General features: G+C 39.0%; 1 protein-coding gene across 1 annotated transcript in view; it reads left to right on the plus strand.

The window, feature by feature from the left end:
• TNIP3 (TNFAIP3 interacting protein 3) overlaps window positions 1-14933 on the plus strand; it is a 66021-nt gene that overhangs the window by 1905 nt on the left and 49183 nt on the right. Inside the window, exon 2 of the mRNA XM_048508743.1 lies at window positions 10727-10812. Within this exon, the coding sequence (XP_048364700.1) occupies window positions 10727-10812 (86 nt within the window). The remainder of the gene's footprint in view (window positions 1-10726; window positions 10813-14933) is intronic.

Here is a 14933-nt window from a genome sequence, read left to right on the forward strand (position 1 = left end):
CCCATTCAATCAAAAAATGTAACCAAGATATGTTGTAAACAACTTGTGCACAAAGGGCTTGCTTATACGTAGAAAGACAGAATAGTTTTCCTCTGAGAATAATTCATATTCTTTTTGCTAAATGATGTGTTGATTTATAGTTGATTTTTAAAAATAAAAATGTGTATATATAAAAGTGCAGCATAATAGTTTGTTTATGTTTCCAAAGAAAAATCTTGAAAATTTCCAGAAGTGAAAAAAACTTTGCTCTCCAGGCCACTTCCTGGAAGACACAGTTCTCAAACTGGTTTTGACACAGTTTGTGTCCCTTTCCAGTTTTTCTTTCTTCCTTCTAGAGAACATTTTCTTTTCCCCTTCACAAAACTTACATTGATAATTAAGCCATTTACAAGTCATTGGGGGTTCAAGCATTGTAAGCTGTTGTATTCAAACTATATTAAATTTTCTCTAAGTCATTTCCTTATTATTCCCCAGTGGAAATCCTTAAATAAACAGCTCTTCAGTGGATAGTAAAGCAATTTGTATGGCACACATCCAGGTTTTTTGACACCTTGGCTCTTAATGGTTTAGTTAGGACCAGAACTTAAGTAGCATAAAGGTTTTTTATCCAATTAGTTTACAAACCAAAGGCAGTCTTGAAATGAAGAATAGGAAGGGAGAGTAGCAAATCACCAATGAGTCCTGTTGGTTCCCCTCCCCCGTTGTTTCCACAGCTTGAGAATTTCCCCTGTTCAGTCTTCTCTTTTCTCCACTTCCTCCTGTTTGGTTTGTGTAAGGTGGTCTGTTTGTTTTGCTGGGAGGAAAAGGTCATTACTTGCATAATGAATAAGCATTTACAGGAGCTATGGAACATTTTGACCCTGAAAAATTTTCAAATAATCTAAAAGAGATATATTTCCATATTCTTGTTAGTTATCATAGAATCATAGAACTGGAAGAGACCACAAGGGCCATCAAGTCCAATCTCCTGCCATGCAGGAATACACAATCAAAGCATCCTTGACAGATAGTCATCCAGCCTCTGCTTAAAAACCTCCAAAGAAGGGGATTCCACCACAGTCTTGAGGCAGCATATTCCACTGTTGAACAGCCCTTACTGTCAGGAAGTTCTTTCTAATGTATTGGTGGAATTTCTTTTCCTGAACTTTGAATCCATTACTCCTTGTTCTAGTCTCTGAAGCAGCAGAAAACAAGCTTGCTCCATCTTCAATATGACATCCCTTAAAATATTTAAACATGGCTAACCTTCTCTTCTCCAGACTAAACATGCCTAACTCCCTAATCTGCTCTTCATAGGACATGGAATCCAGACCTTTTACCATTTTGGTTGTCCTCCTCTGGACTCATTCCAGCTTGTCATTATCCTTCTTGAATTGTGGTGCCCAGAACTGAACACAGTACTCCAGGCGAGGTCTAACCTATGCAGAATGGAGTGATATTATTACATCCCTCGATTTAGACTCTATACAGCAATTGGAGCAGCTCAGAATCACATTGGCTTTCTTGGCTGCCACATCATACTGCTGACATGTTCAGTCTGTGGTCTATTAAGACTCCCAAATCCCTTTCACATGTATGGTTGTCAAGCCAGGTATCACCCATACTAGATCTGTGAATTTCATATTTTTTCTGCCTACTTGCAACTCTTCATTCCTGCATGTTGGGAGGTATGGGAGATGCTCTTGTATCAGATCCTGCACCTTTCCAGCTGATGGATCAGCCTCCTACACATCGTTCCATGCCATGGCTGGCAGGAGGGAGCTACTGGCTGGATCAGGGGTCTGCAACCTGCGGCTCTCCATATGTTCATGAACTAAAAATCCCATCAGCCCCTGACAGCATGGCCAATTGACCATGGTGGCAGGGGCTGATGGGATTTGTAGTTCATGAACATCTGTAGACCCCTGTGATGGATGCTCTGGTCTCAAATCCTTCATCTTTCCAGGTGATGCATCTGCCACCTTTACACAATCCATTGCCAACTTGTACCCATTCCCATTTTGTATATTTTTTTCATTACAATGTTATAAGGGGATGATTCCTCTCCTCCATTGCACATCAATGGGCACCATCTGTAATTAAAACACTAAATTCACCTAAATTCATTTGTGGTCCTGCCATCTCGGCTTGCTGGAACCTCCCACAGGACTCCATCTCTTTGAAGTGGATTGGATGGGCAGTCTGGCAGGGCTATCCCCCCCCCCCATGCCTGAAGGCAGCCAAATAAACCCTTCAATATTGAACACTTTGTCCACAGGAAGCTGGCCTCTGGCAGAGCACAGAAGAGGACCCCTTTTATTGGGAAGATGGGTGCTCCCCACGAGGAACCTGGCATGGCCCTGGCTCTGCACATTTAATAGGAAGAGGTTAACCTCCTCCACTTGTCAAAACATGCCTTTTGTTGGGCGGCCCACTTGCAAGTGTGCCAGACACAGCAGTCTCACGAGACTGGCTTTTCTCATTGGCCATGGATGGATGACTCTTTTTTTTTTGCAGACTGCTAGACAACTTCCTGGTTTGTGAATGTAGCTCTTAGCAAAAACACTTCTCCTGCCCAGGCAGGGAAACCTCATGTCCAAGAACTTCCCATCCTGGAGTTGGAAACCCATGGAGATGTGCTCTGCAACCTCCAGATGGAGGCCAAAGTTCCCTAGGAATTGCACCTGATCTTCACTGTACAGAGATAATTTTCCCTGAGGATATGGCTCCTTCAGAACACGCTACACCACTCACCCACTTACCCCTTTCACCAATCTCCACTCCACCATGCTTTATCCCCATTGCATCAACACAGTGTGGGAATCCCAACTGTGGAAAGCTAGCTATTTCCTGGAATGGTATAGTACCGTGGTGGCGAACCTTTGGCACTGCACATGTTATGGACTACAATTCCCATCAGCCCCTGCCAGCATGGCCAATTGGCCATGCTGGCAGGGGCTGATGGGAATTGTAGTCCATAACATCTGCAGTGCCAAAGGTTCACCACCACTGGTATAGTAAGTAGCGATCACATCACATGTTATACTTCTAGATGCATAGTTAAAATATACAAAGTATAAATGCCACCATTTTTTTAAACAAACAAACAAACAAACATTATTATTATTATTACTACTACTATTATTATTATTTATTTAATTTGTATACCGCCCGATCCCCGAAGGGCTCCGGGCGGTGAACAACATTCACTCCGGGCGGTGAACAACATTCACTCCGGGCGGTGAACAACATGGAAGCTATCTCAATCAAGAGCTTCTGGTTTCTGCTGGATTGTATACCTGAGGACAAACCTAGGTTTGCAACTGGGTTGTGTGTGAAAAGCTCTTAACTTAAGAGTGTCATGTCTATCATTAATGGCTTTAAGCAAGCCACTGTACTCTCCTCATCTCTCCTCCCCATTTGGCAGTATGGAAAGCATAATGTGGCTTGCCTTATGGGGCCATTAGAAAATCTACTACTTTCACCATTTGAAATACTAAAGATAATGAGTTGGATCCAGCCTAAATATTCCACCAGTGGCACAAAAATTGTCTGCCTTTCCTCTCATACTTCAGCCCCCTGGTAACCCACAAAATGCTGTTCCTGGAAGATGGGGGAACCTCAGGGAGTCCTTGAGGGGGTTCGGCAACACGAAAGGGGAACTGATTTAAGAACAGAAGAACAGAAGAACTAGCCTGCTGGATCAGACCAGAGTCCATCTAGTCCAGCACTCTGCTACTCTCACTGAACCACCAGGTGCCTTTGGGAGCACACATGCAGGATGTGAAAGCAATGGCCTTCTTTAAAACTGTCTGTTGAGTCTTGATCCAACCCAATGATTAGGAATGAGAATGTTTGCTTTACCAGTGGAGACATTTTTTATAGGTCAATGCATTATGCTGATAACCTGAATATACATACAAGGGGACATGGTTTTGTGACAAATGCATACTCTGCATGTAGGGAATCACAGGTTCAATCATCATCATTTCTAGGTATAGGATATCAGACATCAGGTGCTGCAAGAAGTTCCTGACCACATCCTTAGAAAGCTGATGCCAGAGTACACTATACTGAGCTTGATTAATCAACAGTCTGACTTCGTAGGAGGCAGGTTCTTACGTTCTACAACATGACTGGACTTCTAGACTTCTAGCAAGAGCGATACTGTTTCCTGTAAAGCAACCTCATTTTCCACGTTTCAGGATCAGATGTGCTATTTGCCCCTCTTGAGGTGCTACTCATTGCGTCACTATCACTATATAAGATTATGTCAACGGGTTCAGAGTTTGATCTTTATATAGACCACTAATCAGTTAAAACCTGAACTCAGCAATGTGTACAATAATTCCACGAAATGGCTGTGTGACTTATACAACTTTACTGTAAATTGTGCTATTTCAAGGTCAATACTGTACGGTTTTTAAAGGGTGGGGGCAACCTTTTGATGCAACTATTTTCCACTTCACAGGACACTGGCTTCTCCCACAGAGTTCCCTCCAGAGTTCCTTTTGCTTCTGTTCCGTAGAACATTAAAAAATATGAGGGAATCCTCTGTTCACTTTCGTTATGTCTCCTTTCAATTTAAACTTAGCAGGCTGTACTTCTGTGTGATATGATTAAGTAATGATTCATCTGTGAACACTTTAGAAAGGGATTTCCCTGAACGTGACATTTGATATATATATTATACATAAACACACATCTTCAAAGCACCTAGATCTTTGATTAAGGCTGTGGCTGTATCTGTGAACACCAAAAGACATCTAGTTCAGACAATGGTAAGTACATGAAGGTTTCCTCCTTATTCTCTTATTTACTTCTGTTGTGCTTACATACACAGTTGACCACCTTTCAGAATCCTTCATAGTCAAATTTTATATAAATAATTATGCATGTCTGAAAAATTTAAAGTGCCCTAGTGAAGAATTTAAGGTTGGAAAATCTAGTCTGAGAAAGAGCTTACTCAAAAGATGAATATATCTCTTTTAGTTGATCCCGCTATCATTTAGTAAAACTGCAATTTTCTCATTAGCCTGATGGTCAACTTTTTACTTCGTTTTGTACACTGCTTGTTTTGTACAATACTTGATTGTACACTGCTTTAAGCCACCTTGAATAACTGCAGGTGGTAAAAGAGGTGAGAAACAAATATTTTTTGGTCAGGTAGCATCAACGCTTGTGTAATTTAAGAAGTTGCAGACTGTTACAAGTGTTAAGGGGAACTAGTAGGCTTGTGCATCAAAATGCCCAAACCCAGATGTGTTTATTTAGAAATGAATTCATACAATTAACTTTGTATTAGAGCATGGCCATTTCCTTAGCAACTATAGTCATCAGCAATTATGAAGATTTTATATACATTCTGGAGTATATATATATTATACGTATATATTATAAACATATAATATACATTCTGGAGTTTATATATATATACTGTGTATATATATATACAGTCCATTACTTCATTTGCCTTGGAAGGGTGTAACTGTTTAAGATTGCATCACTGAGCTGGTATTTTTCTCCCTCTATAATATGGTAGATAGGAGAATGGTATGTGTGTGTATGTGTGTACGTGCACACAAATATGTGTGCAAATAGACCTTAGTGCCTGGACGATCTGGACTGAGATTTGGATCGAGAACTTTGTGGTTCTCAATTTAGTCTCTTAATCACTACGCTACACTAGGTATTAGAGGTGGGCTTTTTAAACAAAAATAAAAAATAAAAAATTGAGAGCTATAAACTTTCTTAATGAAAATTTTCTAAATTATAATAAAAGATTAGAGGAAACAGGCTTGTGTATTTGTAACACTTGTGTCCTCACACCAAGGATCTGTGCCTGAGGGGCTCTGCCTCAGCCCTGCCAGTACATAATGCTGAACTCTTTTCTGTCAGATGTATGTCAAACTGCCCACTTTTTTAAAAAGAAAAAAATTAGCAGGGTGTTTAACTCTCTTATAGAATACTTGCAGCTCATTCATCAATGTTTAGTTTTCTGGTTATGAGCAGAAGACTGGCTCTGCGCTGAAAGTTTGTGGCTATGGGTGAACTTTAAATAGATGTGCATCATTTAAGATGTATCTCTTTTCCATTCAGAGAGTCAACAATAATCTTGGGAAAAGCCAGGTGCACATCTGTATATGCCAACCCAATTTTTAAAAGGTTCCGCAACATTGACGCAAAGGCAAAACAAGAAGAGGCAAACTAGGGACTCTGTTTTAACATAAAGCATCAGAAAAATGAGATGACAGGAGAGTAAAGGAGAGAAAGGAAACTTGTAACAATAATATTATCCATTCTGTTTTTGTCTCATTACTTGTTTGGCTTAATTGTCAGGATTATTATACTGGCAGAAAAGTCTGCAGCAATATTTTCTCATTAAGTTTATGAGGCAGTTTTGTTGCCAGGAAGTGACAAAAGATTATCTTTACATGTACCAGCAGGAATACCAGATGTAACAAACTGCAAGAAATTCAAGCCCAGAAATTATCCTCAAGAAATGGGTGCATGTGTGCATATGCAGGTTAACATGAGCACACCAATTTGACAATTGGTTGAATAGTGGAAACCCACTAAAAACTATTGCTAAAATGGATATAAATATAAACATTTCTAGAGATTAATGACTGGTGAAATTCTGTGTCCCACCCCTGTTTTATAGGATGAATAACATTTTCTTCCAAATGCTGATTTCTTTTGATTTTTAATGGGGTGGGGGGCAGGGAGTGCTGACTTATCGTGCAGTATCTACTGGGGGCTCTGTGTTAAATGAGAATATTGTGATAAGTGGAATGGCCATTTAACTTACAGGGAAAGTTCTGGGTGGGCCAATCATCAGTAGCTCTGACAACATTGCAGGGACCATTCAACCTGGCTGTCTCCTGGGCCATTTAGCTCCCCAGCCCAGCCCACCCTTGAAAGACAGATCCTATTTCCCTGTAGTAGTCCCATGCAGTTAACATCAGTTTGTGTAGATCAGGGGTCTTCAAGCTATGGCCCTCCGGATGTTCATAGACTACAATTCCCATGAGCCCTACCACTTGGCCATGCTGGCAGGGGCTGATGGGAATTGTAGTTCATGAACATCTGGAGGGCCATCGTTTGAAGACCCCTGGTGTAGATACATGGAAAGTGAAATAGGATTCCATATGTTGGCCTTGACTGAGTCTTTGCATAAATGCAGATCACATGGAGAGAGCATGCACATGTACAGCTTGTGCACATGTAGGTTCTGTGCAGAAAACCTGATTTACATATGGAGGTTGAGGCAGGCTTCTAATTACAGGAGAACATGTGGGCTCAATACCCCTCAAAACGATACCAAGTCCCCTTCTTTAAATGTTCAGATTTTTAAAATGGAAACTTGGAGCACTATGTACTGAGCAGATATAAATGCAACATTTTTGTGTCTAGATTGCTTGGAAAGGAATAAAGGGGGAGCTGAAAGGTCCTTCCCAAGCAGTCTTGAAGTTTGGGATAGTGGGAACCTGATAACTCTCCTCTCTACTTGTGCCCCCTTACCACAACATTTTTAGCTATTGGACCTTGTTAGATATGTGCCAGGGAGCACGATCCTGCTTTCTCCATGCATTGATTTCACCCCATAGAATTTTGACCCTTTCAAAATGGTTTGCTATGTCTCATGGAAAGCTGTCATTCAATTGTGTATTGAATTGCAGATCAGTTAATGGAAAAAGAGGAGCAAGTTTTCTTGAGATAGGCTTATAATTTCTTGCATGACTCTTTGGAAATTGACAATCCATATGAAATAACATACATATTCCTTCAATCTATGGGGACAGACTAGTACAGTGATGGCAAACCTTTTCGTGACCGAGTGGCCAAATTGCAACCCAAAACCCACTTATTTATCGCAAAGTGCCAACATGGCAATTTAACCTGAATACTGAGGTTTTAGTTTAGGAAAAAAATGGTTGACTCCGAAAAGTGCGTTACTCGGGAGTAAGCTTGGTGGTAGTCGGTGGCTTTGTTTTGAAGCAACCATGCTTCAAACAGGTGAATCACGACCCTAGGAGGGTTTAATCAGAAGCAAGCCCCATTGCCAGCAACCAAGCTTACTCCCAGGTAAAGGATTGCACTTTAGTTCTTTGTATGAAAATCAGTGGGGTTTAACAGCGCTTAACAGGTTTACCTATACTGCTTCCCCAAAACTAGGTCTTAGGTTTAATGCTAATAATTGAGCCCAGCGGCCCAGGCCAGCCTAGATGTGGGGGGGGGGGAACTCTGTTTGCGCGTGCCCACAGAGAGGGCTCTGAGTGCCACCTTTGGCACCCGTGCCATAGGTTCGCCACCACTGGACTAGTATGTTTTCCCCATTGCAGGCATGGTTGCAGACAAGGGTAATAAAGATGCCACATGATAAGTTTCCCTGCCCTAATAAACAGAAGTGGCCAACCCAACTTGTGTGCCAAAGGGGCCTTTGTCATTTTCAAAACTGGCACTAGAACATTATTATATCAGTATACTATTGTAATAATAGGAGGTTCTGTGAATTCCTAGTTTTTTTAAAAAAACACACACAAAATAAGCCATTAGCGGAGGTGTCTCCAGTCTTTTAAAGGCTTTGGGTGAGTATAACCACAAAATGGCTTCCACAAGAAGTGGAAATGCGGAATGACTGTAATCTTGGTTCTTTTGTTTGATTAATCCCTAGGTGTTCTCCAAATTTAAAAACAACAGCACCAGATTAGAAAATCCATTTATTAAAATTAAATATTTAATTAATTAACCCATTTATTAAAATTAATTTAAAATTAATTTCTTGGATTATTACTGTTTTCTATTGGTTCAGATGTACATCCAAATACCAGAGAAGCATAATTTGAGGATTTCGTTTCTCGAACAAATACCAGTAGTCAAAAAGTTTACACCTGTGATCCTTGCAATAGCTGCTAAGGAACATAGCCTCACCTCGAGGTTCACAACTGCCAAAATTTAGTGAGTCTCAGAATAGTTCTGAGCCTGTATCCTCTCTAAGTTTAGATTGTAACCAAAAGTACCAATAGCTGTTCCCCATACTGTAATTAAGACCCCACATTGTCTCTATACACCCGACTTGTAGCAAGAACAAATTGTACACTTTTGATATTATTTTGACATGTTTTTATCTCATGCTATATGATTACATTGTTTTTGAATGTGTAGTACACTTTGAATATCAGTAAAAGGGCATATAAAGTAAATAAATAAAGCAAATAAAATTTTGTATAGAGTTTACTGCAATATTAAATAGTCTTTGTGTGCCATTTGTATGTTTACAACTGGAGAACATAAATAAAATGTACAAATATTTATTTAGAGAATTTACCGGGTTTGTCCACACTGTAAAAACCAAGTGGAGACTCTTGCTCACATTATACTTGATTGTCTGAGATATGTGGGTATTAGGAATTTCTCTACTCGGCTGGCCCTAGACAAATCTGAAAGAGACTCGGACAGTTCTGCTGTTGAATTTCTGTTAAACAATACAGATGGCGTGCTCTTGGAAAAAGTAGCAAAATTTCTATTACAAGTGACAGAAATCTCTGAGTAATGTCTAATGCTAGATACAGTTTCCATGTCTGTGTTTTGAATGTATTCTTGATTTGCACTTCACAAATGTCTAGAGCCTATTTGATATGCCTAATAAAGGTTGTTGTAAAAGAATTATTTAGAGAACTTCATTGCTTAAGGTCTCATATTTCTCTTCATTTCATACACTGAAGCACAGTCAGGTCTAGAAAATATTATTACCATGCATTGGAGCTAAAGCAATGTAGGAAAAATATCTCAATTAAGACCAAAACATAGCTTTAAAAATTCCATGAAACTCATCCTCAGGAGCAGAAGGCTGAGAAAAATATGTGATTGGGGCAAGAAAGGGTAGAAGCTTGATCTACATTATTTATCATCTTAAAGTGGTGACTTGGGGAGTTCTTTGTAAATTAATTAGATTCATTTGTGTCATAGCAAAAGGTAACAGGTTGCACCACAATACGCTCAAATACTTAAGCAGTAGTTATGCTCCCCTGAAAATATAATATAGATCTTTCTCTAGTACCAATTACACATAAAGGAGATAATGAATATAGTCTGCTGTGTTATCGGTGTTAGCGTGGTTCATGCTTATTTCTTGAAAAAGGTTTGCAGTTTGTACAATCCATAACTTCCATAACTGAATGTTCACTTTGAAGGTCAAGAAAATACATCTATTTAAATGAAAACATTCTTTCTCAACTTTTTTTTGCATATTAGCAGTTTGCTTATGATAATACTATCTGTTATTTCTTGATTTAATTAGTTTAACTATATTTTTGAGAACAAGACTGCAGGAAAAGAATACTGGAAAAAGCTTGGTGGGGGATAGTAATTAATCAGTGTTTTACAGAATTATCTCAAACACAGAGAAAATTTTTTAAAAATCTTATTTATTGAATTAGATCTTTTTCTGCAGAGAAAAAGGGAAGGAGCTTAAAATGACTATGCTGGGGATCATGGTATCTGAATGCACAAATACCATCTGAAATGAGATCTGTAGTAAGGAGAGTGATTGGTCCAAATTGAGTAAAAAAAACTTGCGATATCAAACCCATTGTCTTTAAATATAGTTTCATTACAATCATTCATTACACTGTTAATTGAAAACAGATTCCATTTGATAATGTAGCAATCATATGGCACATATTTTTATGATGGTTTCACATTTACAGCCAAGTGTACCCTTCCCTCTGTTCTTTTTCACTAGAATGACTACTGGAAGATTAAAATCAGTGAAGAAGTCTCTCAGAAGCTTCTCGATATGAGTATTAGCCAACAAACAGATTCAGAAAGGTATTACAGGCCAATGCAGAAATTTTTACTATGATTATTGTTAGCCTTGTGATACTTAGAAAGAATGGAAACTGCTCCATGAATACAAATCCTGTTCATTTCAATGTTATTTGGCTGGCAAAATGTTTTCAATTGTAAAAATGGCTACTATTAGCAACAAGTATACATCAGAGGACTCCTCCACATGCTATAAGTACTAGTTTCTTTTTAGCACTTTGTAGGAACACTCCCAAGAAGTCTACTCAGAAGTCTGCTTTTTTCAGTGTGACTCCCAGGAAAATAGTGTTTAGGAGTGCAGCTGAATGGTTGCAATGCACACAGTATGTATACCAGCACAACTACGGCCTTTTTTGCACTAGCAGCTTCTTGCTTCACAGTGTGGTTTTCTGTTTGTGGGGGAAGGTTCCTGCTGTGTAACATTCCCAGCCATGCCGATCCAATCTGCCATTTTGCCTGCTTGCTGCTTCACTTTTGTTTCCATGCTGCCTTTTTTTGTGTGGTGCCAGCGTGGGTCCATCGATAATGCAGAAGACCATGTCAATTTCGTGGGTCTATTGGTCCATTGATAGGCTTGCAATGTGAAAGAACCTCTCTCCCAGCCCTTTCGATCCTGTCCAGAAGAGCTGTTGTGCAGGTGGGGGAAGGTGGGGAGAAGCTGGAAACATGAAGGAAGCGTAACACATTCTAATTCCCTTCACCTTCTCTGCGAAGGGAAGGAAAAGTCACACTTTGCCCTCTTTCAGAAACTTTGGAGCTTCTCTTATCATAGTGATGTGATTTCCAAAGAGGCCAAAATGAGTGCATAATTGAGATGTTCCCAATCCAAAGGGAACATGCGCTTTATGCAGGGCAAGCCGCAAGTGCATAAAATACCTATATTTAATCAGGTATGGTCAGATAATTTTTAAAAATAAAAGTATCTTTATTTATATATATATAAGAAAATTAATACAATACTTGATATATAAATCTATCATACAGAAAAAATGAAGAAAAAATAAATAAGAAAAAAGGAATAAATAAATACATTATATATACTCTTTACAATTTTTAAATTCTATAAAAGTAGCTAATCCATATAGGTAATGAATATATAACTAACAATTCAAAGTTTTATCAAAGAAAATAAAAAAAGAAATAAGAAAAAAAACAATAGAAAGAAACAAGAAATCTCACAAAGCCAGTAAAGAATTTCTCTATTAAGTTTACAGATACTTTTGTTTTGTCTAATTTCGTTAACCCTCCACAGCTTTAGTTACAGTCTATACTTCTATACTTAATTAGCTCTAGTGTGGTCAGATACATTTTGAAGTAGTATCATCCTGTGCATGTTGATTTGAGTGTAAGTCCCTCTGAAATCACTGGGACTTCTGAGTAAGCGTATACAGGTGTCAGACCTCAGGTCTGGAAAGAATAGAAACTATAGATTTGCTCTAAAGTCTTTATTTTGATTTGAAAAAGTAAAAGGGTGAGCGCAGGACACCTGCAGAGATTAAAGAAACACAGTTCCCCTTGCAAATGCCCGCCACTCCTTAGCTGTCAGTCACAGGCCTGACAACAGGATTGCAGCCTACCAACTGCTACTCAAAAACACCGTACTTTTAAGAACTATCCAAACCTAGTGATATGTAGTGGACCTGTAACATTTGAATTAGCTTTCAAATTGAATTAATTCTTGCAAGCATCAAGTGGTATCAAATTATAATTTGCAGAGAATCATTATTTGTTACTAGGGATGTGCATTCCCTGTCCTGGATGGCCTGGGCTAGCCTGATTTTATCAGACTTCAGAAGCTTAAGCAGTACTTGGATAGGAGACCACAAAGAAATCCCAGGGTCATTGTGCAGGGGAAGACAATGTAAAATATCTTTGTTGGTCTCTTGCCTTGAAAACCCTACTGAGTTGCCATAAATTGGGTGTCACTTGATGGCATTTTACACAAACACAGGGATGTGCATTTGTGTGTGCTGAAAAAAAAATACCTGAAAAATATCTTACTGGTATTGCTTGGGTATTTTGAAGCCAAATACACATTAGAGAATCCTCCACCACCATCCCAATACCAGCATTCCTCTCCCCGCCAAAATTTGGTGATTTCAAGAGTATCTGGCAAACCCAAATAACTGCTGTTTACTCTTTTCCCACCTTGAAGGTTTCCAAGGCAAGAGAAGAGAGGAAGGATTACACATTTCTGTTAGGCAAAGAGGACAGTACATTAGGGGGAGATAGTCTGTTCCATTTACCCAGTCAGAGCAGTTATTTCACAGGGTTGTTTGGCTTCAAATGTGTCCAACCACCCCCAAAGCAGGTTCCCAAGGAACAAGAGAGAGGGAGAAGGAGGCAGTGGCAACTAGAGTTGCAGGTTAGGGGAAGCAATGCTCTTTGCCCAATCACAGCAGCTGTTTCATGGCTGTGATTTTTTTTTCAGATTCTTCTGTGCATGGGCAAAAAGTGTGAAAGCAGGGCCTGGCTGCAGTGCAGCTAGACTGCATTACAGGAGGATGTTTCTGAAGTGTGCTGTACTGCTAAGCTTGGCTTTAGCTGCTCCTCTAAGCCTCTGGAGGTCTGCCACTGCAGACTGCTAGGACTGGAGAAGATCATTGATCATCAGTTGGTCTGAACTGTCTGGTTAATTTTAAAACTGTTAAAGTTTCTTTGTTGTTTATCTGTACATTTGTTATTTGGGCCTGGTGGTGGATTGTTTGTGAGGGGCAGGAGAGGCCCTAGGGATCAAATCATTTAGCAGATTAAAGAAGGTAGCATCCATATTTGACTGACTTTATTTTCCTGCCCTCTTTAGGAGCAGTTTCATTTCAACAGTTAATACTTACAGAAAGTATTTAAAGACTGCATTGGGAACAATCAAATGCAACCTTGATTTTAAATACTGTTAGATGCTTTTTGTTATAATGGAACACATCACAGGTGCAGCTTTATTTAATTATTGGAGCATTTTAGCATTGTTTTTCTAAAAACCAGATGTTTTCTGGAAAGGCATGCATCTCCCCCCTTTTTTTGTTATTTCAACCATTCTTAAAAATTAAGCAGAAGCTATTAGGAAACAACTGGTCTAATCCATATTAACAGCATAATACTGCTCCAGATGTGGAATTTGACAGCCAAACAGCTGCTGGCTATTAGCTGTTCTTTAAAGGCGTAGTTCCTTTTTCATGAGGGGAGCAGAAGCACAGAGACGTTTATGGGGTGATAAGCAGATGTTTTGGTTGAATCATTATTGAATAAAAGTGGCACTGATATTTTTCTTTGTTGTGTAGATTATATGCTTATACACTTTAAACCCCTATCACCTAAATTAGGCCACAGTGCCCTTTTCTCAAGAGGGGTTATTTTTAAGGCAACCTAATTCCAGGCTGAGATACAGCAGTTACATTTTTTTTCATGCATTCTTGACAATCCTATGTACTCTGTATAAACTCCACCAGTGTTTGTTCACCACGTCTGGACATGCAAACTCTTCCATAATCATAATCACAGTAAGGGCCAGTTTTATCCTAGATAATGTTTTGCTTTTGAAGGTTATATAAACTTTCATGTTACACCAGAAGTCAAGGAAAATTTTCAACACTGCACAGAATTCTGGTTTTCTTCTAAGCAACCATTCCATTAATACAAAGTATCTACTTCCTCTATTGCCTATTTCTAAAACTGTAAGCAAGAGTATGTTTTGCTTTTGAAGGTTATATAAACTTTCATGTTACACCAGAAGTTCCATCAAGGAAAATTTTCAACACTGCACAGAATTCTGGTTTTCTTCTAAGCAACCATTCCATTAATACAAAGTATCTACTTCCTCTATTGCCTATTTCTAAAACTGTAAGCAAGAGTATTCATATTCTGTTATCTAACTCCCTCTCTCTAATATTTTAAATTTTATGTTGAGGAAAGGTAAATTCAGACAGACATCCTATATTTCATAATGCCATATCATTATTACGTTAATGTAGATGTAAATATTTTGTAGCAGTTTTAATAGCCCAGGCTAGTTATCAATGTTTTAAAGGGGTGCTGTGTGGTTTCCAGGCTATATGGCTGTGTTCTAGCAGCATTATCTCCTGACGTTTCGCCTGCATCTGTGGCTGGCACCTTCGGAGGATCTGATA

The sequence above is a fragment of the Sphaerodactylus townsendi genome, linkage group LG10 (genome assembly GCF_021028975.2).
Source record: "Sphaerodactylus townsendi isolate TG3544 linkage group LG10, MPM_Stown_v2.3, whole genome shotgun sequence".
NCBI classification, from domain to species: domain Eukaryota; kingdom Metazoa; phylum Chordata; class Lepidosauria; order Squamata; family Sphaerodactylidae; genus Sphaerodactylus; species Sphaerodactylus townsendi.